At 35.0% G+C, this 24,915-nt stretch overlaps 1 protein-coding gene across 5 annotated transcripts in view; it reads right to left on the bottom strand.

The window, feature by feature from the left end:
* LOC110034084 (phospholipid-transporting ATPase 2) overlaps window positions 1-24,915 on the bottom strand; it is a 91,461-nt gene that overhangs the window by 36,138 nt on the left and 30,408 nt on the right. For 3 of the 5 annotated variants that reach the window (XM_020738340.1, XM_020738343.1, XM_020738344.1), the window contains 12 exons: window positions 23,274-23,366; window positions 23,011-23,185; window positions 22,240-22,406; window positions 20,829-20,933; window positions 18,540-18,637; window positions 18,315-18,457; window positions 12,263-12,359; window positions 12,082-12,191; window positions 11,810-11,974; window positions 10,335-10,492; window positions 10,183-10,263; window positions 9,956-10,076 (listed from right to left, as the gene is read on the bottom strand). In XM_020738340.1, the coding sequence (XP_020593999.1) occupies window positions 9,956-10,076; window positions 10,183-10,263; window positions 10,335-10,492; window positions 11,810-11,974; window positions 12,082-12,191; window positions 12,263-12,359; window positions 18,315-18,457; window positions 18,540-18,637; window positions 20,829-20,933; window positions 22,240-22,406; window positions 23,011-23,185; window positions 23,274-23,366 (1,513 nt within the window). The remainder of the gene's footprint in view (window positions 1-9,955; window positions 10,077-10,182; window positions 10,264-10,334; window positions 10,493-11,809; window positions 11,975-12,081; window positions 12,192-12,262; window positions 12,360-18,314; window positions 18,458-18,539; window positions 18,638-20,828; window positions 20,934-22,239; window positions 22,407-23,010; window positions 23,186-23,273; window positions 23,367-24,915) is intronic. The other 2 variants (XM_020738341.1, XM_020738342.1) reach the window with 2 other exon arrangements.

Consider the following 24,915-nt stretch of genomic DNA (forward strand, 5'->3'; position numbering starts at 1 on the left):
CGTATGATTTAAGCCCTAAACTCGTTCTAGGTTCCGAGGTTGTCGTCCGATACGACGTAAACCCTCATATCTTTCAGGCAATTTGTGTGACTATGTCACGTAAATATAAGCCCTAATTAAATAAAATTGACAGGATGAAACACTTGAATAATTTCTTCTCAAAACTGAAGCCAAATCATAGGATAGACCGGGAAGTCACGAGAGTTCACCTCCGGATCTGTGGCCTCACCTAGTTTCTCTTCATTTGGATTCTTCAACAATGTTCCAGATTCGAGCATTTCCCCTTTCACACATCTTCGTCCGATCTCGTTGAAAAGTCCTATCCTTTTGACTTTGAAGAAAATATTTCCTGATTTTTATCAAGAGTTTTCTTAAGTGACTTCGGTCATTTAAGATGTAATTAACTATAGGGGTTTGCCCTTATAGGAAGCTTTTCTGAACCCAGCCTAAAATACTCTATTTAATTTTTTGTATTAAATAGGAAAAATTGTCGGTAAATAAAACGGTTTCGCAGACCAAACGGATGTCATATATTTCTTAGTTTATTTGATCGAGTCTTATCCTCCAGTCTTGTGTTTATCCCTCGGGATAGATACAGGATTTGAGGTAGAGTGCTCTTTCATTTAAACTGTGAAAAATATGAGGTCAGTTTGATTTCATATTTTTCTAAAATTATATATATATACGTAAATTAAAAAATCCTTCCGAAGCGGGTGACGGGATTTCGATTCCGGCGACCGACAGCTTCTTACGGGCGACCCCCCAAACAATCTTTTTCTTTCTCTTTTTAAGTGCCGACAATATTTTCAAGAAATTAATATGGAGCAAAATATGAGATCCAAAGTGTGCGCATAAATTCAGCCCTTAAGACGGGAAACAGGAGGAGAAAAAAATTCTTTGCGGTTCCCAGGAAGATTGATCAAAGAAGGAAATCCTTCGCATGTGGTTTCGAGAATTGAAGGGATCTAGTGATTAAGTGGAGGAAGGGAGGGGAGCAGAACCGTTGAGGGTTTCGCTGAAGGGGGCCGAGCGAGAGGCAAAGGAAGAAGGAGACGAGTCGAGCAGAAGAGGCGAAGCAGGCGAGGTTTCGGTGGCGAGGAAGAGAGGGGGAGTGGGACCTAGTCGAGAGGAGAAGGAGGTCGAACGGGAGAGTTGCGGTAGAGGGAGAGGGAGCGGGATCTGGTCGAGAGAGGAAGGTGAGGACCTAAGTGAGGGTTTCGGTGGAGTGAGGAAGAGAGAGCCGAGAGAGGGATCTTGTATCCTGAGGATTTCAAAAGGATCTCTAATTGGTGAAGAATTGATTAACTTCTATGTATGGGAGGTAAAATTCCGCAAATAATAATCTCTTATTGAATTCAATTAAGGGGAGATTAAATGGCTCGTTTGAAATTTGAAATTTTGAAATTCTAAATTGTTTAGCCCGTGTAGAGCTTGAATTGAACCTGGGCTAAGCCTGAACTCGTAACCCCTAATTAAATATTCATGTGCATTGATTTTGGTGTCGCTCTCTTGCACGCAGAACAATAGCAATATTGGTGTCCTTCCTAGCCAAAATCGGCGTTCTAGATGCACTTGCATGGTCTGTTTCGTCATCCGGGGTCATCCGGATGAGTTCGTCGATAGTCGGACCAAAAATTTGTCAACTTTGGTTTTTCTTTGAATTTTAGCTCGCGATGGATTATTTTCAAATTTGACTTTAGTTTAATTGACAGTGCAATATGTGTAGTTGTCAGTGGTGTGAATTGTTATGTTTATGCGAACTGAATGTGTGAATTGTGGTGTTTGCATAGCCGAGTCACAAAGGGTTTGTCCAAGACCTCCTGATCCTATGAGAACTCATTTTTTGACCCTCCACATATCGATCCTTAGCACTTACAACTAAAGCTTGAGTGCTTGGGACCACTCATAAGAAACTCCTAAAGCTAGATCCTAGGTTCTAGGAGAAAGAAACAAAGACCTCGCTGAAAATGAGGTCAACACATACATCTAAAAAGACCCAAATGCATGAGCATACATATACACAAACAATTATATAAGCATCGACTTATCCCAACCATAGATTCTGTATTTTTTTTCAAGAATAACACATCCGCACATAATACTGCATCCCAACGTACACATAATTTTTCACATCTTTTAGCCCATGCATGCATTTCTTCATTAACATAAAGAAAAAATCATCAATGTTTTTCGACATATTGACTATCCATGGCCACTCTAAGCATGCATTTGTTCGGAAACAACTTTTCAACGAAGTTTCTAAAAATACAATCGACCTTAGTGATCTTAATAACGTTAATAATAATAAAACTCACCCACCTTTATTAAATATCTCTCTCAAAAAAACACTTTTTGATTTTCATCTTTAATACACTTTACTTGAATTAAATCTTTACATGTTTTTTTCTCTTCGTTTAGCTAGTTTATACATATATTTTTCACCCTCCTTAGTAACTAATCTGTTATAAAGATCATTAAAAGCAGAATTTTTAACGACTGATTATTCTTTTAGACTCTCTTCGGACCGTTTGATATTTTTCCCAATTTTCTATGTTTTTACATTTAAACCAATTTTTATAACATAAATTTTTATCTTTTACCTTTTCTTGCACATTATTATTCCACCACCAACTTTTTTTATACATAGAAACATTTTGTTTTAATTCTCTAAGTACATCATTTGTTACTTGTTTAATAGTGTTTGTTAATTTATCCCACATAATATTTGTTTCATCATGAACATCCAAAATTTTGAAACCTTGAATTTTGCTCATAAAAATAATTTTATTTGTGTCTTTTAGGTTCTTCATCTAATTCTACGATGATGAGTCCTAGTATTTTTTATTTTACAACTCTTCATCTTAAAATCTAGAATTAATAAACAATATTGGGTACTTAAATCCTCACTTGGAATGACCTTACAATCTTTACAATGTCGACGATGTCTTCATCTAATAAGAAAATAATCAATTTGTATTTTATTAGATCAATTCTTTAAGTAATAAGATGCTCATCTCTTTAATTGAATAAAGTATTAGTAATAACAAATCGTACGCTAAAGCAAAATCTAAATAGCTCTACATTCTTCATTAGTCATTATAAACCGTAGCCATCATGAATATTTCTGAAATCTTCTACTACTCCACCAACATGTTCATTTAAATCTCCTCCAATAAAAATTCTTTCTTTAAGAGATATCATTTATAATAAATCTTCTCCATAATTTATCTTTAGACCCTATATCTAAACTTACTTGAAGAGCAAAAGCACTTATAATATTAAAAATTTTAGTATCAATGATAATCTTAAAGGTTATAATTCTATCTTCAACTCTCTTAATTTTTACAACATTATCTTTCAAACTATTATCTATAATTACACATACACCATTTTTAGTGCGACTCTTATCAGAATACCAAAGTTTAAAATCTAAGTTATCAATCTCCTTAGCCTTTTCTCCAATCCATTTAGTTTTTTAAATACATAAGATATTAATCTTTCTATGAATTATAATATCAACTAATTTTATTAATTTACTATTGAGAGTACCTATATTCCAAGATCTTATCCTAATATTAATTTCATTTGTTTCATGGACTAATTTTTTTATCTGCATCCGTCCGTAATGGGGAACTTTTGTTTTATTTGACACCTGCATTCGTCCGTAATGTGGGACCCCTTTTTTTATTTGACACTATACTCAGGCGTCGGTGTAGTGACCCTTGCACACTTTTCAATGTATTTAAGCTATACAGCGCATCGCTTCTAAGAGACGCCCTGACACTTACACAATGATAAAAAGGAATTATATCATGATTTTTTCGACATATTTTACGTTGGTTGACAACTAGCTAACGCAACCATCTACTTTTCACGTCTGGACTTGGGACCAGTAATTCATTTGTTCGTAAACATATAGAAAAAATCATGAGAAGTTTTTTTTGCGGTTATTGACAATCCATGGCCAAAGATGAATCTACGGAAAAATAATCCCATGAAGACAAAGTATAAAGATAAGGTTATCGGTGAGGATACAACTATATAATTAACATAATGGTAACAAAATAAAGATGTACCTCAGAGACATATGGATACAAAACATGCCTTATAAAAATTTAATTATTGAGTAAAAATAAATCAGTCAACAACCAAGTTGAGTATGATAGTTTTAAAATATCTAGATAAATAAGTGGAGAAAGAAATGATAAATGATTATAACAGAGAGTTATTGAAAGTAAAACGATTTCAAAAGCCACACCAAGGAAAAATATTCAAAAGGTTGGTTCGATAAAGAAGGATGGAAAATAATTTTCAGTCAAGCTCAACATACTTTGGCCAATACATGCATAAAAAAAAAGCCGCACCAAGGACAATATCTTTAGAGAACCTTGATCGGCTCAAGGACATTTTATGTGATGTAAGAGTAACACGAAATGCATATACATATATATGTATGCAACGATATACACATCTACATCTATATAAGCACATAAATATTAATTTAAAGCGAGAGCAACCATATTATCAAAATCATTAAACTCTCACAATATTCACATCCAAGCAAATCATCATAAATACTAACATTGTTGCTTACTAGGTTGCTTGAAAACAATTTTGCATTTTTACACCATTACCACTACTATCAATCGCATCTCTTTAAATTTATTATCAACATCACATAAAAAATAATAATGAGTATTTTTTTTGGTCTAGGTTGTAAACATTATGATTCAGCTCCACAAACTATTACCTTAACCTCTCATTAAAAAATAAATTAATAATTTTTTATTTCATTCCGCCTTACAATCCAAAAAAAACCTGCATATTAGAATTTAAGTCAACATTCTAGGTTCAAATCATATTTTGAAAACAAATTCATGATTTTTTTCACATATTCCCACAATGAGGGTAAAAGAAACTTAGAAGTCCTCAAACCTGTGCAAAAGAGTTCCTATCATCACGGGGGATAGAAAAAAGCTCAAACGACTAAGGGACCATATCAAAAGAAAACTATGTAAAAGAACCCTTTGGGCACAAAAGTGGGCAGCCTTAATAAGCTCCCGAGGAATAAAACCAAAAAAAAAAAAAAACCTGTCTAAAACTAGTAAAGTCAAAAATAAGACCAATATACAGGTTGTCCTTCCAAGTTTTCTCCACCAAAGTCCTCCTCAAGTAATTGAAGATGTTAACGTTATCCCCCTCGACAACAATACCCTTTACCTCTCTCATCCAGGGTTAGAAAATATTATCAATGGAAGTGATAGCACGGAGCTCCACAACACCAATATCCCAATTAAGCTTTGCCCAAAAGAAGTATCCTAGTCTCATTCTGTAAAACCGCGCCCGTACCCGCCCTACCGTCAAGGAGATTCTCATCTAGATCCTGAGAATAGATACTTATATTATTCTTATCTTCGTGGATTAAATCCCTTTCTGGTTCAATACATTTACCATGTCAACAAAAAATTACTTAGGTCAACCAAAATTATTTTTGGATTGTACTATATTCAATTAAATGCATATGAGTGAAATCCAACACTTTGTAGGTTGAGTTTAATTCATTATTGCAGCACATTCACTCTTTGCAAGAGATAATGAACAACAGAATGAGCTCCTCAGCATGTAGCTACAATTGGCTAAAGTGTCATTGGAGTTCGAGAATGTGTAAAGAGTGCAATACTGCCTACAATGCATCAAGGTGCTCACTACAAAAAGGGTAAAGGTAAATCAAAAGATGATATTTTAGGACTTCTAAGACCACACAATCAAGGAGTGTGAGTTAAGGTTGGCTATATATTAAAATCTTTTGAAAAAGAGAAGGCAATAATAATTGTGAGAGCAAAAGATCATTAAGATTAGGTCCATTAAACTTAAGCTGAACAAGTTTAAAGAAAAGAATTGGGCTGCGACAAAGAAAGCATGTGTGGTAAAGGTAGATGTCTAAATCTTAAAGAGGTGTCGAGCGTGATGAGAAAAAACCTCAGTGAGAAGGGTCCGCTTCCTGCAAGTGAGAACTGAGGCTTGTTAATGGATAAGAGGAAAAACAATAAAAAAAAGAGTAAGAACACAGTAACATTTTTTAGAGGTAAGGAAGATGAATTTGTTTCTCTTATGGATCCTATTATTGTAAAAGGAATGCTAAAGTTCTTAAAATAGAAAGATTCAGCAGCAGATGATAGAATAAAGATATGTTAGTGATTGGAGAAGCTGTCATCAATTGTAATAATTCTAGTAGGTATACAGTGGTGATGAAAAAACCTGGTTCAATGTTAAAAGAAATGCTAAAGGTTTCAAAATAGAAAGTTGCGATAGCTGATGATAGAATAAAAATTTTTCGGGTGATTGGAGATGTCGTCATAAATTGTAATAATTCCAGTAGGTATATCTTGGTGATAAAAATATCTGTTCAATACTAAAGTTACACAATTGCTTTACTTCTAAAGGATTCTATTATTGTAAATGAAATGCTAAGGGTTCAAATTAGAAGGCTGCGGCAGTGATGATAGAATAATGATTTGTTAGGTAATTGGAGATGTTGTCATCAATTGTAATAATTCTTGTAAGCATATAGTGGTGAAGAAAAATTTTAGTTTATTACCGAAGTTACACAACTGCAGTGCATTTAGTTGTGACCAAATAATTTCATTTATGGTGGTTTTTCCATTTGTTTTAAAAAAGTGGCTCTAATAATGGTGGTGATAGTCTAATGATTTAGTTGATATAGCACGTTTCAAGGGATTCAATGTTTTAATCCAATAGTATTCTTTAATGGATAGTTACATTGTGTTAAAAATCACATAATATTCATCTATATTTTACATCTAATGCATCATTAAGATCTTGCTACCATTACACAACCTCTCTCTCCGACAATTACAGTTGAGTTATTCCACTCAATCTACAAGCCCTCCCTCCTCTTAACCATTAAAAGGTTCTTCGTCTCTCAAGGGGAAGAAAAACTTCTTCAGCATGAGTATCAACATGACCACCTCTTCAATTGCTAGATCCTCACAACTGGTTTTTCTCATTGGCATCAACACCTCTTCAAGAAAAGCAATCCCCCACTACCACAAACTCATGCAATTTGTATCTCAACCCAAACCTCCACTTTAAATGGGCACAATCTCTTCATATTTCTCTCTCACAACTACGATTTTATTCTCAATTACAAATCCTCCCTACCCAAGATCCTAAATTAAATCTTTTTATCAGCCTTTCTTACACAATTGCCTTAGATGCATTGTGGGTGGTATTGGAACCATATGCAAACATTCGTAAATACATAAAATGAGTAATTTACATCCAAATCAATGTGAACGAACTTGACATGTAGGTTATTGCTGTGGCTTATTGGCTCTTGAAGAACAGCAATTTTTTTATTATTGTTGTAGCAAAAAATTAAACAATAAGTATGATGACAACATGACATGATTGAAAATTTATTTTTATGTTTAATGAGGGACAATATGGTACATTGAAAATATTTACGAAAATTTCAAGCTTTGTCTTCATTCACTATTAGCATAACTTTAATCTTTTCTCCAGCAGTGATTTAGATCTTCGAATTGTGTATACACTTTTTTTTTCCCCAAATAACTGTTACAACCTCTCTAAAGAACCCACCAATGGCTAAAAATGTGCTCTTTAACTATAATTCTGTGATAGTCTTTACAATTTGATTGGCATTCAAAAAGTATCTGGAAGCATTAAGGCTTTATTCTCCCCCTTTTTGGGACAAACATATTAAAATAACTTTATTAATCTCTATGACAATAATTTTTTGTTTCAATTTGGAAAGTTTAGAATAAAAAAAAAAGATTCTTCTCTGATTAAACTAGAGACGAGAATACACATTGGTTTGATACATCTCCTTTGCATAGTAACCTATTTTAATACTTCCTACAAAAAGATATGCATCATCAATGAGCGGTTTTCTGATCTCCAATCAACACAGAAACCTACTTTGTTTATTTCTACCATGTAAAATTTGAGGGATTCAATTTTACTCGGTTCTTTTTTTTTTTCTGGGGTACAATAATTCAATCAAGTTAACTATTTTGAAATTGTACAAACCGTTTTTCGATGAAAAGTCAACAACAAAAATTAAAAGAGATGCAGTTGAAGATAGTTGTGCTTATGTAGAAATGCAATAGCATTGAATTAAAGCAACCAAATAAGAAACAACATTAATAATTATGATGATTTGTGTGCATGTTAAAATCTTGAGAATGCAAGTAAATGGCCCTTCTACGCCCGTGTCGATCAAGAAAAGGGAATTTTACTAATAGAATTGCAATGATATAAAATGAAAGAATAAGCCAAAAACAGTGTATTTGCATCCATATATGTGTATGTTACAATCGTGTTCCAAAAAAATTATCTTGAAAAAGTCAAGTATTTCTGAAGATTTGAACTCAGTATGAGCTTGGTTTCTAAACACACACAAGTAAAAAAAGGCGAACCTTCACGGAAGCAAATAAGAAATGCAGTTGAAGATGGTTGTGGTTATGCAGAAATGCAATAGCATTGAATTAAAGCAACCAAATAAGAAACAACATTAATAATTATGATGATTTGTGTGCATGTTAAAATCTTGAGAAGGCAAGTAAATGGCCCATCTACGCCAGTGTCGATCAAGAAAAGGGAATTTTACTAATAGGATTGCAATGATTTAAAATGAAAGAATAAGCCAAAAGCAGTGTATTTGCATCTATATATGTGTATGTTACAATCGTGTTCCAAAAAAAAATATCTTCAGAAAGTCAAGTATTTCTGAAGATTTGAACTCAGTATGAGCTTGGTTTCTAAACAAACACAAAGTAAAAAAAGGCGAACCTTCACGGAAGCAAATAAGAAATGCAGTTGAAGATAGTTGTGGTTATGTAGAAATGCAATAGCATTGAATTAAAGCAACCAAATAAGAAACAACATTAATAATTATGATGATTTGTGTGCATGTTAAAATCTTGAGAATGCAAGTAAATGGCCCATCTACACCCGTGCCGATCAAGAAAAGAGAATTTTACTAATAGGATTGCAATGATTTAAAATGAAAGAATAAGCCAAAAGCAATGTATTTGCATCTATATATGTGTATGTTACAATCGTGTTCTAAAAAAAATATCTTGAGAAAGTCAAGTATTTCTGAAGATTTGAACCGAGTATGCGCTTGGTTTCTAAACACACAAGTAAAAAATGGCGAACCTTCATGGAAGCAATCATTTTACTCGCAATGAAAAACAATAATAGAAAATGAAAATCATAAACCCAACTGAGAATAACTAAATGATTATGAATCCCTAGCCTGGTGCCAAGAAACAGATTTTTTAAGGGAAAAACTCGATGTGGCATCATAATTAAAGCGACGAGAAGCTATTAAAAAACAATTAACAAAAAAGACATTTAAGACCCTATACTCAAGTAAACTACTCACCTCACCGGCTGCTCACAATGACTCGGATCTAACTCTGTAAGGATGCCATAACAACCACAGTATCTTGCATTTCTCATAAATATAACAGGTTTGAACAATTTATATAACAATCACCATGTCAAGTACAGTGCATCACCGCCCATGACTACAGTTCTTGCTGTAAATGACTTTCAAAGTCCAATATTTTTTTTAATCTTTTAATTAAAATAAGGAACAATATTTACTTTACTGAATGGTACCACTTGGGAATTTGGAGCATAAAAAATCTAAGAGAATCCCTTCAAGAAAATATGTCAACAGCAAAGACAAATCATGGGTTTAGATGAAACTTTCTCAATGATAATTTATGATATATTGTCTGAAAAACAAACCTATGCATGCATGAAGTGGAGATAAAGCAAAAACAATTTTCCCACTTCAACCAAAGACAAAAAAAAAGAATTATTGATTTACTTTCTTCACCCATAAATATAACAGGTTTGAACAATTAAAATAGTGGGTGGCATGAAATATTGAAATAACCTGAAGAAATAAAATTGCATGAGAGAGCAATCTGTATGGCAGTACTTTGTTTATCACCAGTCAACATCCAGAAATTAATTCCTGACTTCCTCAAAGTTTCAATTGTTTCAGGCACACCATCCTACTTGAATATGAAACAACAATATACAATAAGAATATTTATATTTTCATCCCGCAACGACGCAATAAACCACAAAAATAAAAAAGAATCATCAAAAAATAGGCACCTGTAGACGATCCTCAATTGCAGCAACTCCAAGAATCTCAATATGATGCTCTAACTTCTGGCAAACCTCAGCTAGTTTCCACTGCATGAACATGAAAAGGAATTATTAGTTGATTATACTTGAGCATGAGAAAAAAACTGATTTTCAAATACCTCTCTATCAGTTAATGTGCTGTTAGCCTCCTTGAACATACGGGACCATTCAATATATTCACCTTCATCAAGTTCACGCCAACCAAAACAAAGAGTGCGCAAGCCGAGAAGTGCATACTGTTCTACAGCATCAATAAAAGGCCTCAATTGTTGTCCTGCTAAGAAAGGCATGCCCATCGTATTATATCAATTTAAATAATTACAGTACTAAAAACAGCAGTAACAACAATATATTAATTATGTCGTGCTAAAAATTTTAGCTTGATCGAGAGCGTATTTTTTTTGTTAGCATTGCACAAAATCTATACAGGAATACAGAAAACTCATAAGAGATGCAATAAAAGTTTTAAACATAAAAAACTCAGTAGGAGAAAAAGTATAGGGCCTAACATAGTTAAAATAGTCAGTTATATGAGTGAAAATTATCAATATCTGCCTTTCTTCCTAACTGAAGATGACAAGATTAAAATGCCATGAATTCTAATTTGTCCTTCTACAAGAGCAATGGGAATGCTTGAGAAACAAGGAGGGGATGACTGATTGTAGGAGGAGGTCGTTTTCGGCATCAATAGATGATAGGCAATGTCGATCGGGAGGTCCTAAAATGTTATTCACATATTCACGTCAGAATTCTTGCCTAATTGGATTTTTTGGTCATGCATCATTTTCCCTCTATTTACAGGAGCCAAAATCTTTGAGTTCAAAACTATTTCAAGCCATGGAAACTTGTGGCAAAAAATCACAAAATCATCAGTACTTCAGCAGTTTTAATTTTTCCATAAATTTGAGGTAAAGAGGCTTTTTCAATAAATGTTTTCCATTAGAGTCCAAAAGAACAAAGAGGAAATAGTCTATCCATGAAGATATTTAAAGCGGTTTAAAATTTTATTTGATAAAATTGTGTTTCTGCCATGTGATGTTTAAATACAAAGTCATCACCATCCATGTAGAAATTGGTGAGTTGCTCTGCAAATACTTTGCCCATGATTAGGAAGCCGCGAAAGAGATTCAAGTGTAATATTGCTCTTTGTTTAGCATGTTTCTAAAAAGAAAAAAAATTTGATATGTCAAAGCTTTAAACAATAAAGTAGCTATAAAAAATCCAAAAAAAAAAGAAAAAGAAAAGATTAATTATCATTATAATACTAAGGTTCCAATGGATACAAAAATAACAGAAAAGGAAACAGAATGCAAACAAATAAAGATAACGAATATAGAGCGGTCCATTTAAAACGACTAAAGACATCCTTCATTCAATTCGTATTAATGTTAAGACTTATTCAGGATCTCCACCTTAAAATCAAGGGTCATAAGAAAATATGTATTATCTCCATTAAAATATCACCTTTCTATAGTTTCACCGCAAGGTGCTCCACACATCCTCAATGCAAGGTAAAAGAACTCGAAAGCATGATAAACAAAATTAATATTTACAGAAACAAACTTTATTTCCTCAAAGTCACATTAAACCTTACCAACGGAAGCATGAGGAAGAATGGCTTCATCTGCTCCTTTGGACAAGAGGATAATCTTTTCAGTCTGGCAGTCCTTAACAACAACAGACATTCTTTTCCTATCTGATGTGAACTCTAGAATGTCTAATATTTCATATTGCAAAGCTACACCCCTGAAGTTAACCTCTGAGTTGGTCATTTCAAAATATAGTTCAGTAACTGCAAATGTATGCCATAAAAAAATAAGAAAACAAAAAAAAATGTCCAGGAGGCTTAAAGTGTGAATCTCCTACGAAGAAAATTTCCACTTTTGCTGATTAGAACCATATGCAACTGAGAGGCAGCATTTACTAAAGCATATTCATCCTGAGATAGTGCCTTATACATCATTGCACCACCAATGCTGCAGACGACAACAAAAAAGAATCATTAAACAATAATAAACAGAAGAAAAAACTGCTTCACATGAATCACCTTTTCACTGGTATTACGGTGTTGCAAATCGTCATTACAGTGAGAAATCTGATAACATCGGGGACATTGTTGCTAATAGCATTGAGCAATGCAGCATCTATCTAGATAAAGAGTCAGATAGTTACTTCTGTTAAGGATAGGTAGATGGTAGGATTCAAGGGTCAAATGGAATGAAGAAGAAAATGGAATAATTGAAATATAACGCAGTTGGGATGAATCTCAAATATTAACCCCTATAAAAAAGTTATCATATGAGTGCTGTCACAAGCTCATATGAGAGCACAATAATAGTATTAATACAAAAAAAATATTCATGAAAATGATTGAAAATAAAAAAGTCATACTTTAAAAACTAAGATTAAATTCATTATTTGGAAATTGAAAATGAATCATAAAGCAAAAGAATAAGAAAAAAATCAATAGTATAGGTAGCCCTGGATGGAGCATTTCATTGAACTAGTTCTTTACCCTGAGCTCTCCTCAATGTTTTTTATTTGACTTTTTGGATAGGAGTATTTTACTGTCTGCTTACATAAGGTCCATAGCCTCCTTTGTGTAAATTTTTGTTTATATTTTAATGCATTTGTGGTGTGTGGCCCTCATTTTTCCCAAAAAAAAACTAAGTTAAGTGTGGCAAAAATGTGAATATAGATGGAAAGGATAAACAGTGCCAAGTGTTGGATTGTCTAAATATTGGGTTTCTTCAAGCGATGATTAATCACTACAATTGTATCAAATAGCATTGGATCATATCATTGTTTGCTTCTAAACAAGTAATAACTAGTAATTTAGTACGTTGGTTAAAAAGAAATAAATTTGCTGATAAATATGCAAGATAATTACAAAAATTAATCTTATCAGCTCAACAAAAACTGATACAAAGAGCGTAAAAATAATAATCAAAGGAAGTTGACTGCAGCAAATTTCTCATGTAACTATGAAAGTGTACCACATGGAACAATCATGAGAAATCGCACTTCCTTATAGCCTATACCCAAAAGCCTAAAAGAAAATAGAGAAAGCTGAAAAAGCACAACTTTGCATTTTTCTGTTCACATTCGACTATAGAGGCTTCCTTCTATTTAAAACGTTCGTGATACTAAATCTATCTCACATTTTAAAAGGGTCCAAAATACAACTGCGTGCTAACATTGGCAGACTAATTCTTGGAATCAATCCTGGATACCAGAATGTTTACATGCAAAAATCAGGAGATCAAGTAAAAAGAAAGCAACTAAATTCGTACATTCAATTCTAAAAAAGTAGTTTGACACGGAGCTGGGAAACCTAGCCGGCTGAACCAGTTCGCAAGTAGATTGGGTGCCTATATCCGCTCTGAGAAGGGGTCAGTCCAGATCCCAGAGGGACCGAGTGGCAATTTGGAGGGACGCCACTGCCGCAAGCCCCTCCCCTACCTTCCTTTATTGTTTTTTTTATTCCTTATCGAAGTCCTTTTATAGTTGTGCGAGAGAATTAGGGCTATGTTTTGTTGTGTTGTTGTTTCAAATTCTCCCTCGGAGTCTCCTCCCTTGCTAGGGATGTATCCAACGACAGGTGGTGCTTCAGTTATATCCTGCTCTGAAGTTGTGTTGTATCCTCAACTATCTTCTTCCCTATCCCTTCTCGTTCCTTAGCCGCCAGCCACCCCATCTCCTTCAAGTTGCTCTGCCGCCCCCTTCAACTGCCGCAAGCCAGCTGTCCAGCCCTCCAATTCACCTCCAGCAACCATTGCTCCCTTCCCCTGCAACCGCCATTGCCGTGCAGTCCCCCCAGCCACCCTCCTGCATCCAGACAGCCATCTACAGCAGCTCTTCTTGCTGTTCGGCCCATCCCTCCATCACCAAGCACCCTTCCCCTTCCTTCCCACCAGCTTCATTTGCTTCCCAACACACATAACCCTCAAACCAGCCACTAGCCCTTTTTTCAACCTACCCTGCAGCCCTCAACCTGCCCTTTTCACTTGTTGCATCGCCGATGCCACCACCACCAATCGGATCTTCGCTTATGTACCTAGCCGGAGATAGTTGTGGTTGTGTCGTCTTTTTGGCTTGAGTGTTCGTAACCCTAATTCAATTGATAATAAATGTTTGCTTTCGTTTATGTTGATTTCTAAACTTGTTATGGTATCATTTGGTATCAGAACTAGCATAACCCGAGTCCTATCCTAGAGTTTCCTAACATCCACCATAAACTAAAAATTTTCTTTTCAACCACCAAATACCCTTTCCACTTCCACAAATCACAAACATAACCATGCCACCAAAAAAATACATGCCCGAGCCCACATTGAAAAAGATTGGGCGAGAACTCTGTTGCCTTCAACAGATGCTATAGAGATTGATGAGATGACTCAGGGGAGTTCACCCTTGACCGAGATCTGAAGAGTCAAAGGGGAGGAAAAGAGAAGGACCCGAATCACTTCCATAGGGTAAATTTCAGTGACGAAGAAGACATTTCAGAAACCAATATTAGAGGAGAGGCATTGAGAGAGGTGTCTGAATCCCTTCGATAGAGAGAATTTCAGAGAGAAGGTCAATTGGAGGTAGAGACTTTAGCATCAAAGTGGATTTGTCAGAGTATAATTGATGTATGAATCCAGAAGACTTTATTGATTAGTTGCAATCTGTTGAACGGATCTTCGAGTATAAGAATGTGTCATAAGACAAAATAGTTGCTATCAAGTTGAAAAAAAGTGCCTCTTTTTTGTGGGAGAACTGACAGAGACGAGCGGAAAAAAAACGGCATAATATTACCAAGTGGGAGATGATGAAGAAAACGATGCAGAGAAAATACCTCTCACCCCACTACCGTCGGGAAATGTTTTTGAGGCACAACCACTTGCAGCGAAGGGATCAATTAGTAGAGTTCACGAAGCAGTTTGATCAGCTACAGATGAGGTGTGATTTGATCGAGCAAGACGGGTTCACCTTGGCACGTTATCTGGGGAGGCCTAAAGCCAAGTATTACCGACTTTGTGCAACTGCAACCTCATTTGTCATTTTGAGATGTTCAGACTCTAACCTTGAAGGTAAAAAGACAACAGAAACAAAGCATGCAGTTGTCGTCCTTCAAGCAGTAGCCTTCATGCAAGCAGTCACCCTACGGCCACCATGACCGATAATGGTATCTCCGGAGGAACTATCAAGCCTGAACAAGGAAGTAAAAAGCCGAATCATCGTGATAAGAAGTAAGAAAAAAGTAGCTCCTCCAATACAGTACCAACCAGAAAGTGTTTCAAACGTCATGGCTACAGCCACATAATCTTTAGTTGTCCCACGAGCCAAGTAGTCACCCTCACAGATCAGAGCTTTGTGGAGGAAGTTAGCAACGAGAAAACGGCTGAGAACCAGGGTGAGGTGTAACATCTTTCATGAGATGAAGCCCAAGCACTCGCTGTTAGACGGGTCCTACAAACCGATATTGATACAGGGATTCGCAGTGGCTTCGTTACAATATATTCTACAGCAGGTGCACCATGAACGGGAAGGTATGCAGCCTCATCATCGATGGAGGGAACAACCAAAACGTGGCATCTACACAGATGGTTGGGAAATTGAGTATCATGTCTCAAAGGCATTCCCAGTCATATTCACTAATGTGGTTGAAAAAGGAGAATCAGGTTAGCATCGACCGGAGATGCTTAGCAGAGTTCTCAATTGGGGTCGGCTCCAAGACCATATGTGATGTGACGTGATCCCTATGGATGTCTGCCACCTGTTATTGGGATGACCAGTTTGACCAAAGAACTCAACACAATGGATTCAGAAACATGTATTCCTTCACCATGGATGGGAAGCATATCATCGGACTTCCTACAACAGAACCTGAGATCACAGGTGCTCTCACGAGCAGAGTAATTTTGGTGGGATCAATTTTAGTGACGACAAAGGATGACAGGACAGAGACACCCGCTCCATACATGAGACAGACACTACAGAGGGCATTTCAGTGTTTCACGGTCGACGTTGTACCACCAAAGCCACCACCGTGCACGAAAGTCCATGTTACTTTCGCTTCAAATCAGGCTGATCCGACTATGGCTTATTTTGGAAAGATTCACCAATACATGTGTGGCACGCAATCCCAGAAGAGTGAATCAATATTGATGTATGCTTAGAAGCAAAGAAATATCTTGTGATGTTTTGGGAGACAGAGAACCAAACTGTGGTACCCAAGTGTTGCCGAGATTGGAGACAATAAATCAGAAGCTTCAACGAATGAGGTCGAAGCTCCCCCAATCCCAGGAGACTGACGCGTGGTTGGGTGAGCCAGTCGATTCATCAAGCCGGTTGAGCCGGATGGCAATCAAACTAGATACATGTACCCGACTTGAGAAGGAGCCAGTCCAAGTCCCAAAGGGACCGAACGTCATTTCGGAGAGGAGAAACTGTCGCCAGCCCCTCCTTTACCTTCCTTTCTTTTTTTTTTTCCTTATTGGAGTCTTTTTATTGTTGTGTGAGAGAATTAGGGTTATGCTTTGTTGTGTTGTTGTTTCATATTCTCCCTTGGAGACTCCGTTCTTGCTAGGGTTGTATCCGACAACGGGTGGTTCTTCGGTTGTATCCTGCACTGAGGCGTGTTCTCTCCGATGTTCTTCCCTATCTCTTCTCCTCCCCACCCCCCAACCCCTCTTTAGTCGCTGACCACCCCATCTCCTTCCAGTTGCTCGGCCACCCCCTTCAACTGACAATTCACCTCCCAGCAATTTGTGCTCCCTTCCTTAGCAGCTGCCATTGTTGTCTAGCCAGACCTCTACAACAGCTCTCCTTGTTGTTCCGCCCGTCCCTCCATCATATAGCACCCTTCCCCTTCCTTCCCTACAGCTTTCCCTACCTGCCCACGCTTCCAACCCTCAAAACAGCCACTAGCCCTCTTTCTAACCAACCCTTCTTTCTCCTTTCCGCTTCGCCGACGCCACCACTACACTCAGATCTTGCGCTTCCAGCCCTAGCCAGTCATTGTTGTTGTTGTGTCGTCTTTCTATTTTGAGTTGTCTATAACCCTAATTCACTTGCTAATAAAAATTTGCTTTCATTTGTGCTAATTTCTGAACTAGTTCCGGGATCATATTTTCCTTAGATGAGACCACAAGAATTAAAAGGGTGGTGAAACTATTTCAGTATCATGTAGTGTTTTTTGGACAGTAAGCAAACAAATGATAAAACTAGAAATTACACATTTTGAAAGGGACTGCTTTTAAGAGCTCAAAACTATATGGGACTCGAACACTCATTCAAAGTAAAAACATGAAGGGCGCTATTTGGAGTGACCTGACATCTCTCTTCTGGACATAATTTAGACACTTGAACAATAGGGGGGCATAGTTAAAGGCTCCAGGCATATATTTTCAGAAATACTGGATGCATAAAAAGCTATTTGGTTCTCCAATTCACGTTTATTATGTCTACTTTCTTAAGCTCATTTATTTCTATTCATTCCATTCAAGAATTTTCCATAATTGTAGGCTTCATTCTTATAATAATTTTTTTTTTTAACCTACTTTCACGTATATGTTTCACTGCATATGCAAAAAATTATCGTATCATAGACAATAACTCCAATTTTTCCAAGGTTCTTTATGTCCTGGTATCCTTCTTTTTTACATTCGCGGTTCATAGATCTGAATAACGATATCAAATAATCCACTGTCTTCCATTTCAAATCAACATTCAGTTTGATTATAGAATCAAGAGCAACTAAAGCAAAAGGAATAAATAATAATCCTCTCATACATGGCCATCTAAGCAAAGATGAAGTATTAAAAAACAATCAAGCAGAAATCATATTAAGGAATAAAATGCCACTATAGTCAAAATAAGGATAAAAATATGCTGCTACAAGAAATTCTACATTCAGTGCATTAAGAAATTAAATGGAAATTTAAGTTTACTCTATGCAAGTCAATGTCTATAAGAAAAGTTTCTACCAACAAATTGCTATATGATAGTCCAATAGTAAAACTACAAAATATAAGAAATTAGCACAAATATCCGTCAACAAAAAAGTACACATGAAATTCATAAAGTGAATTATTTAAGATAGAAGGTTTAACCTTTCAAAGCATCTCCATTTTCATTCCCATAAAATATGCCACTAATACAGCATCTCCTAAAGACCATGCTATTCTCTGTCAGTGTCCCAGTTTTGTCGGTCAAAATATATTCAACTTGTCCCAAATCCTCGCTAATTGCTGTGCTGGAAGAAACAGACATTTAAGACAAAAGAATGAATGGAAAGCTTTCTGGCGCTTAGCACATTCAATGTAAGAGCAACAAACTTTGCAGCATGTGCTGGCGTGTTAGTATCTTGGTCAAACATTTCTTCATCCCACTCAATAAACTTTGCATATATAGTCTTCACAAGATCTAAAGAAACCTGAAAATTAGAAATTCATGCCCATAAAAACAGAATATTGATATTTTGGACAACTTGTTGACCGTTTTTAGGATAACAAAAACACTTAGAAGGCATGCTCAAAGCATAGATACAATACAGAATAGGTTAACTAATTATTAAAACAAAAAAATTAAACAAAAATAACATAAAACAATTGTAATTGTGACTGGCTTAAGAATATATCTAGAAATTTCACTCAAAAGAACCTCTTTTAATAGCCTTCCATTTGACTTCCAGAACCATAATGGCAAAACAAGGCTGAGTGAGAAAATATTGTTGCAGAAGGTCAAAATATGTTGTTTCCTTATAATTTAAGGCTAAGGAACGGCTAGGTGAATGACCTTATAGAAATAATATTCCTGCAGCCGGAAAACCAAAGCCTGCAAGGTGATTTTTCATCCAACGTGGTAGATGGAAACTACAACATATAGCTTTGATGATGTCAGCAAACCTTGGTTACCTATCGATGGAATAGAATGGCAAAAATTCCAATTTACACAAGTTACAATTGATGCAAGCCATTAAATACATTCAAGCAAAAGTTGGATAGGAATAAATTTAGATAGAAGATAATGATAATTAACAGGAGAAACCTTCCTACACAAATCAAATTCACATGTGCAATTTCAGTAAGAAACCTCTCCTTACGGTAGAACTAATCTTAATGGCTGACCAAAATCACCTTGAAAAAATGAAAGCTTTAAGAGATTTGAATTGCATTGAACTTCCCTTATCAAAGTACTAAAATGTTCTCCTTGCCAAATCTGACAGGTAAATATATATTACAAAAAGGTGATGAGAAAGTAGGTTCAGAATAACACTTAAGCTATCATAAAACAAAAAACACTTGAGCTATCAAAAAACAAAAAACAAATGGCCAAGGAAGCTGCAGGTGTACAAATGGGGTAAAAACATCAACAGCGCCCAAACATCCAAACACTTCTTTTTTTTAAGTCTCAACACAAACAATGGATTCGTTTAAGAAGGCAACAAACTTCCATTCGGTTGCCGTGAAAGCTGACGTCTGGAAAAAATTTCTTTTGCTGAAGGAGCATCTTCCAAACATTTCCAAAAGTTGTTTTGCAAAAACGTAAATTTTCGCCGTTTCAGATCGTAACTCGCCTTCTTTATTTGACGAATTCATCTTTTAAATGAGATTTGCTGAAACAGGAATCGCTTCTCCAAACAAAGCCTAAATTGGCTGCAACCTTGGTAGTCTTAGGAAAGGAAGGGGCTAATGGTGTTGGATGACGATGTTGCAGAACCAAAATTAAACTCATACACTAGAGAGTTGTTCTCGGTTCCTCAAATTCAAGGTGCAAAATAAACTAAACAGGGAAAACAAGGTTAAACTGCGAAATGATGATGATCATCCAGTCCTTTCCATTTCTAATTTTCCTTTAAAATGATTGATTGGTCATAAAGTGCAAAACTTTACTGCTCCAGAAAACTATTGCTTGGAATGTTCACTATGCTTGTTTCAGTAGTATTCATAAGGTAACAGTGAAGAAAATTGGATCATATGTTAAGATTCCTACTCATTGAAACAAACAAATAAATTTCAATATAGTTCAACAACAAAGAGAACATGAACTAGAACCTAAAAGATTTTCTAACGTAGTGGTACAGTTAATATCTAACTTCAAAAATTAACTACTAATGTGATTTAATAAAATAATGGACAAATTTAGGGTTGTTAAATTATAATCTAACAAGTCATTCTGTCCCAAAAGTTATAGAGTATGGCAGATTCAAAACAAATTTTTTACAGTTTCAGGCGTACTTATAATTTTCAATGGGGTCCATTAAGATTAGAATAAAGCCCCGTACAAGTGTGAAACTATCAATTCAAAATGCCTAGAGATAGCAGTTACCAGGCCAACTAGTTTAACATATAACTCACTTTCATTAAAGTTGATCCAACTTTTCTTTGGCAAAATCGTTATCCAGAGTGAAAATTCAGGAATTGATTAAAAGCAATAACAAGCCTTCCCGAATTTCAAAAAAATAAACTTCATGTCCATGAAATTAAAAATTCAAGAGTTAGCAACCCAAATCAAATTCATGTTGATGAATAGAATCAGAGAACTTTCCACTAAATAAATAAACAGAATAATTAGATATTTAAATAAAGAGAGCAAAAAATTGGATGAAGAAAACCTTGCTTTACCTTAATAGATATAGGAATCATGATTGAACATAAAAGTTCAAACCGCAGAGGAATAACCAAAAGTTCATACCATGGTCCTTCAATCGGATACATAACATACCATTGCTACATGAAAACAATTTTCATTAGAGAAGTTGTTCAGAACAAGTGAAAGAATAGTAACCAATAAGGACTGCAATTTCAGCAAATCTAATCATCAAGCATGGGATAGAATATTTCAGATTTGCATCCTAATATTCTGAAATGCATGATAGATAAGAGAGTTTATGAAAAAAGTTAAGAGGTACTAACTGCAAAATTAAAAGAATTTACGCACTAAATTCAGCAAATCATGTAAGAAAAGACTTTCCCTCTACATCAATAGTAACAATCATTTTTCAAGCTAAATTAAAGTAATCACACATCAGAAGCATCAAAAACATTTACGCCAGTATAAAAAATAACTCAATATTGAACACCTACTTTAAGGTACTACCTCCAACTTAAAAAGGTATACCATCACTATATTCTCTATAATAGCACACCAAACCATTGTAACTTGGATCACCCACACTGGTAAGCATGTTATATACACATAGATAAGTGAACTGTGTTATAGAAACAGTCTGTACGTCCGATGTCAATCAGAATAAAAAAAAAATCCTAATTGTTCAGAAGCAATGTAAACAACAGCAACAAGCCTTTCTCCCACGAACAATGTAAACAAATGAAGACAAATTTAAACTGAATAGTTATTCGTTCATAAGGATCACATCAACATAAATGTATAAGTGCCGATTGTCATTTTTAATTTAGCTGTTTGTGTGAGAGAGCTACCAAAGTTCAACAGGAATAAACGAAAGACTCCAGGAGAGTAGGGTTACATTTGTCAAAAGAAAAGAAAATAAAGAAGAGTATTCTAACATTTTTTTTTCTGGAACACAATAAATTCATAATGAAGGAAGATGATACAATAGGGTTAGTCAGACTTTAAATTATGTAACACAAAGTAAAGCAATGTTCAACAAATTCAGATAAGCAAACAGAATTCAAGAAACAGATCAATACAATCAGTAAGCCAAGCACCTTCAGCCTAACCATCAGCTAAATTGCTCCTAATAAAGACAATGCTCCAGCAAAGTAAGATACGGGATCTAACTGCGTGAATAGTTTGTTATAGATGGTAAACTTTCTTAGCAAAAGTAAATAAGTGGCAAAATACTTCTGAATTCTTATTAAGCATGTTAATACAAATAAAAAATAGCTTTTACAGAATTTTCTTGCAAAAAATTTTCTGGTGATCAGAGAAATTACAGAGTCAATAGAAACCAATATTTTTAGTAAATTAAGAAAATTTACTTTACATGCTCAAATAATAGAACCCATTCAATGCATGCAACTTTCAATCAACAATGAGAAACGCATAAATCACCTTTCGAGCTTCTGTGTCCTTCCAAATGTTGCCAGCAAAGCCTAGAACAACAACAACTACTAGCTGGAACAAAAATATAGCACCAGTCAATTTATCAATCATTGCATCAACAGCAGTGAGTTTGGGCTCCGCTATGCCTCTACTCATGCCCAGCTTAGTTTCATTTCCTGGGAAAAAAATAAAGCAAAGTTATATATAAATGTGTACATAAAACATGTAGATATTAAAGCAACTTTAGCATATAAATGCACTTAAACTGCCAGAAAAAACTCCAAAATCCATCAGTAACCAACATTTCGCTAGCATATGCAGCAGCATGAAAAGAAAGATGAGAAAGGAAAAAGACATGGAGAGAAGAAATTACAAAAAATTTAGAGAAGAAACATAAGCCAATGAACTATAACTACTATTTCTGTGGAAAAAAAAGGACTAAATCCATTAAAAAAAATATACAAGAACCTTTTCATAGATGCAAAAGATAGATAGGTTTGGTGGTGCAGAAAAAAAAATAGTAAGATTGGCGTGTGGCAGAAATAGACTTTAGTGAATATGTACAATGGAGCGCAACAAACAAACCAATAAAACAAGTAGATGGAACTTTTATAAAATGATCAGAAAGAAAAAAATGGTGGGAAAAAGTAATAAAATCCGCACAAATAGAAGTAAACCTCATTTAGCACTCAATTTAACTAAGCCGGACCAAAATTGTCAGTAAAAAGTATGTGTGTTTGTGTGTTTGTGTGTGTGTGTGATAATATAATCGTAGAGTACCTGTGTAAACTGCAACTCCACAAGCCCAGTCTGTATTTCTCAAGTAGCAGGATTGTAAAAGAGTGTTATTGATGGTTAATGGGCATATATCATTGTCAAGGAAGGGTGGGAATAAGCGCATATTTGAATCAAATCTTCTTATATCATTATCAGGATTTGGACATTCAATAACACCCTGCTTCAAAAAAAATTACACATAATGCCAAGCAAAAGGAATTAAATACCAAAATTATCAACTGTTGCAAACAAAAAGAAAAGAATACCTTAATTTTGTGCAGTTGTTCAGAAGCTAGCCCAACGCAAGCTGAAGGAATAACTCTAGTCTTTAAATCAGTTTCACCATCCAGTGCAGCAGTCTTGGGCAAAGAAAATCAAACTCCACATTTTAATTAAAATTATAATCAATTAAAAAAAAACAATGTTTGTAAAACAATGCATCTAGTTTCCACACTGATCATTATTATGTCAAAGAAATCTCAACCCAAATGAGTGAATAGGCTCAAAATTTTCTTAAACAATTATTGCTTCCTTTCATCAGAAAAAGAGAAAACAATTTCATAATCCATTAATAAAAACATAGATGCAAAGGTACTTGTATTTGTCCATGCTTCATTCTCACATTCTTTTCAACAACATACTCTGCGAGAAATAGCACACAGAAAAGTGATTATTCAGGAATCCAATCCTCCATCTCCATTATTATTATTATTTTTATTATTAATATGTGCAAGTGCATGCATGTGTAATTCAATGTATAACAACTTTTGACAAGGTAATAATCTTGTTAGTTTTTCATATTTATATGTGACAGCGACTTTTTATATGCTTAAAATAAAAGATAAATATGGACGTAATGAATATTAAATAATTATAAAGTCACACTTATCAACGCAAGTATACGTATCGCTCAAGTAATATAGGACTCTAATGGAGTCCTAGATATCGATCCCACAGGGAGTGGTTAGAATTGCGGACTAAGATTTTAAAAAAGCAATACTTTAATCACAACAACGAAGTTCAATTTGCTTATATGTCACTAATAGGCAATTGAAACAAATAGATAATTTTAATAACTATTAAATAACTAATGATACTAAAGAGGGTTTAATTGTGATATTCAATATATAAGAAAGCATCATTCTTTTTGTCAAGAAATTATAGTGAATGGATAAAGTGAATTAGTTCAATTTAGATTGTGTCAAATAGGAGTATACCTATTCTTTACCCTTTGGTCCAGGCATAAAGAACATTGACTAATTCTACGCCTGTTTACTGAATCTGCGGCTAGGCTGGGAGGATACCGGCTCTCACTTCGGAGCTCCCACGTTACCCTCACCTGAGGGCTAACATCTACACTTCAGCACCCAAACGAAAGGACCGAATTGGAGATTTTAGTCGGTCACTCTAAAATCTTCAATTCTACGCCTGATAATATTATTTCCCTATTTATTTGCACCCAACTTCCAAGGGTTTTGACCTCCCTGAGTCCTGGATATAATCTTCACTTTAGTTGTAAAACTCAACATATTTTAACAAATCAATTGGTCATATTGAAAGTAAATTAAGATCGAGGTGAAAAGATCATCACAATTACTTAAACATTTTCATGACTTCACCAATTAAAATCACCATTTCACAAATCTCGAGACAAGGAGAAAGACAGAAAATTACTCATATCTCATGGGGAAAACACAACAAAACTCAGAATTCATATATAAAATCAAAGTCATACAAACTACAACAAATAAATAACTTATCTCTAATTTCTACCCAAGAACACTCCTCGAAGTTCTTCTGAATCTCTTCTTTTCTTTACAGCACACAGAATTCCTCTTCGAAGTAGCAAGGAAGAAGAAATATCTCACTTTCCCTGTACTCTTACAATCTCTCGAAGAATTCCTCACA

This window comes from Phalaenopsis equestris, unplaced genomic scaffold (assembly GCF_001263595.1).
Source record: "Phalaenopsis equestris unplaced genomic scaffold, ASM126359v1 Scaffold001343, whole genome shotgun sequence".
NCBI lineage: Eukaryota > Viridiplantae > Streptophyta > Magnoliopsida > Asparagales > Orchidaceae > Phalaenopsis > Phalaenopsis equestris.